At 49.5% G+C, this 2,500-nt stretch overlaps 1 protein-coding gene across 2 annotated transcripts in view; it reads right to left on the reverse strand.

Moving 5' to 3' along the window:
• The window catches only part of cabp1b (calcium binding protein 1b), a 71,301-nt gene extending 69,621 nt beyond the window's left edge, over positions 1-1,680 (reverse strand). For both annotated transcript variants that reach the window (XM_063211394.1, XM_063211393.1), the window contains exon 1: positions 982-1,680. In XM_063211394.1, the coding sequence (XP_063067464.1) occupies positions 982-1,680 (699 nt within the window). The remainder of the gene's footprint in view (positions 1-981) is intronic.
• Positions 1,681-2,500: the final 820 nt, after the last annotated feature.

Genomic DNA, 2,500 nt, shown 5'->3' on the forward strand with positions numbered 1-2,500 from the left:
TACAAAAAACTTGCTACAGTTTAAGATGCATATTTTTTTAAGTGGTTTCAATAACCCACCTGCCATGCCATCCTCTCTCCGGTTACAAAACACATTCAGTACTAAGCCATGTAAAACTTTTAAAACCTGTTACAGTTTAAGATGCACGTTTTAAGTTGTTACAAACAGACCTAAACCTCTGCTAAGAGTTGTCATATAGAATGGAAAGTTTGTGTTCTGGAGCACATCTGCATTGGGCTATATGATGTGACAACATAATAGTAGCCTATAATTAAAACAAACAAAAAACGGCTTCCCTGCAACAGGTAACTTCACAGAGTAGCCGAACTGATCTACAGTTACCGAGGATACAGGATCTTACTTTCAGCTGATTCTGAGCTGGTTCGACCAATTTTGTGACATTTTGGTTAGGATTTTAGTTTTTTTCCAGTGACAACAAAGTCTGTTTACCTCATTGGGTGATGTGGAATAGCCTACCTGGCGTAACAACTATCAATATGTAGGCCCTACTATTGGTTTTGTATTTACATCATGTATTTAATTAGGCTTACTTTTTCTTTTGACGCCTCTGATTGGCATAATCACTATGCAACAAATCATTCTGTTGACTGTGTAGGCCTACCGCTGTCATGTACCTGCAACAAAAAATGCTTCTTGTTGTTACACAACAATTCGCCCACGCTTTTAAGTGAACTGGTGAACGCAGGCGGATGAATAACGCTGAAACAAATACCACCATGCTGGGAGTTTGATGAGTGTTGATCCCCATCTGATATAACTGGCCATCCGTTAGACGAAGCATATTTGGATAACTGAGCAATGCATCCCACGCTAGGCTATAATGTCTGCATGGTTGCGCTTACCTGTCGCGCATTAGGGACCGATCCAACACTTCACCCCGACACCTGTTGATTTACTAACTTTATGTGTAATTACTGCAAGCTAATTAGGACGTAGGCCACACGTACAGAATGCACTTACCTGTCCAAACACAGACTTGACGATAGGATGCAGTGTGGCGTCATACTCTGACAGGGCAGCGGACGTCTTCCTTCCGGAGCGTTTGGAGACGGGCGCCGGTGGCGGTGGAGCAGGGGAGACGGGAGGTGGTGGATCGGATGCGAGGCTGAGGGAAGAGCCAACTTTGGTCGGTTCCTTGGACTCGAAGAATAACTCGGCTTCGTCAGTAGGGGTCTTACTGAGCGAGGGAGTTGGAGATGGCTTACGCGGCGGACGGAAGTTGGCTTGCTGGTGGTCCGGAGTGGCGTGGTGACTGTGGTGATGCTGGTGGTGGCGATGCTGGGAATGTCTGTGGGACTTGCTGCGGTCTTTTCGTTGTCGGTCACCCCTGTCCTGCTGCTGCCTGTCGTCCTCGTATCCGTAGTCTTCCTCGAAGTCGATGTGTCTCCCGTGAGATTGTGGCTTGTTCCCGCGTTTAGCACCTGCGCTCCGCGAGCCCGAATGCTTCGGTTGGCAAAGGGGTCTCCGTGCGCTCCCATCGCACTCGTCCGTCCAGCATGAGTCCTCGTTACCCCCGCCAGTGCCTGCCGCGCCGGTGTGTCGGTTCTGACCTCGCCGGTTGCTTGCTACATGGTCTGAGTGATGCACAGACCGTCGGCTAGGCGCGTTGGACCGCAGCAGGGATGTGGTAGATTCGCTCTTCGGAAGTGTGGAGCTCATTGCAGGTGCTTCGCAAGTTTGTGTGTGTTGAGATTTGTCTTCAGCCCTCTACAGTTTCCACCGCAGTGCAGCGTTGCAGATTTGGTGTTAAAATTGTTTCATCCATTTGAAAGTAAACATTTCTCTCGGGTGCGCGCCCCTACTCAGGACTCGGTACTGCGGGATGGTTTCCTCCTTGGAGGGGCTATCAGTGTCTGGGGAGAAAGTGCTGCGATGCCCGCCTACCTAGGACCCCCACGCTCTCCTACAGTTCACCTGCCAGCGTCAGGACCCCGGCTGCGCAAAGTGTGTTGTGTGATGGAAGGTCCCGTGGAAATGTGAGTGAGTGTTTCAAGGCGAAGCTCACAGAAGCATCGCGAGCGAGCCGTGGCAGGAGACAGCAGTGAAGCAGAACACCTTTTGGTGAGGTGCTTTTATAGGCTCGTGCTCCAAACGGTGGCGCGTCGCGTGTTTGTCCCTCCAAAGACTTGGCGACGTCTTCTCGTGATGCTGGCTTTTAACGACCCGGTTTTGTTTTCGTGCAATACTTTGAATTAAAAGCGGACCCTCGTCACCATCATCCGGTTACCACAGCATCACTTGTGAACGCTTGTTGCAAGGCCATTCAAAAGAATGAAGAAAAGAGCTGAATGGCGCGCTGATGACGTCGACAGGATTGCAATGTTCCCGCATCTAAAAGCTGCTGAATCAATAGATGTCCTTGCGTCATACTGTAGCATCTCACTGACTGAAGCATCTCACTGTTAGTCGGGTCTAGGGTGGTGATATTTCGTTTCAGGCTACTCCACCAAAACATCGATTCAAATCAACAACAGTGCTA

This window comes from Engraulis encrasicolus, chromosome 11, assembly GCF_034702125.1.
Source record: "Engraulis encrasicolus isolate BLACKSEA-1 chromosome 11, IST_EnEncr_1.0, whole genome shotgun sequence".
NCBI lineage: Eukaryota > Metazoa > Chordata > Actinopteri > Clupeiformes > Engraulidae > Engraulis > Engraulis encrasicolus.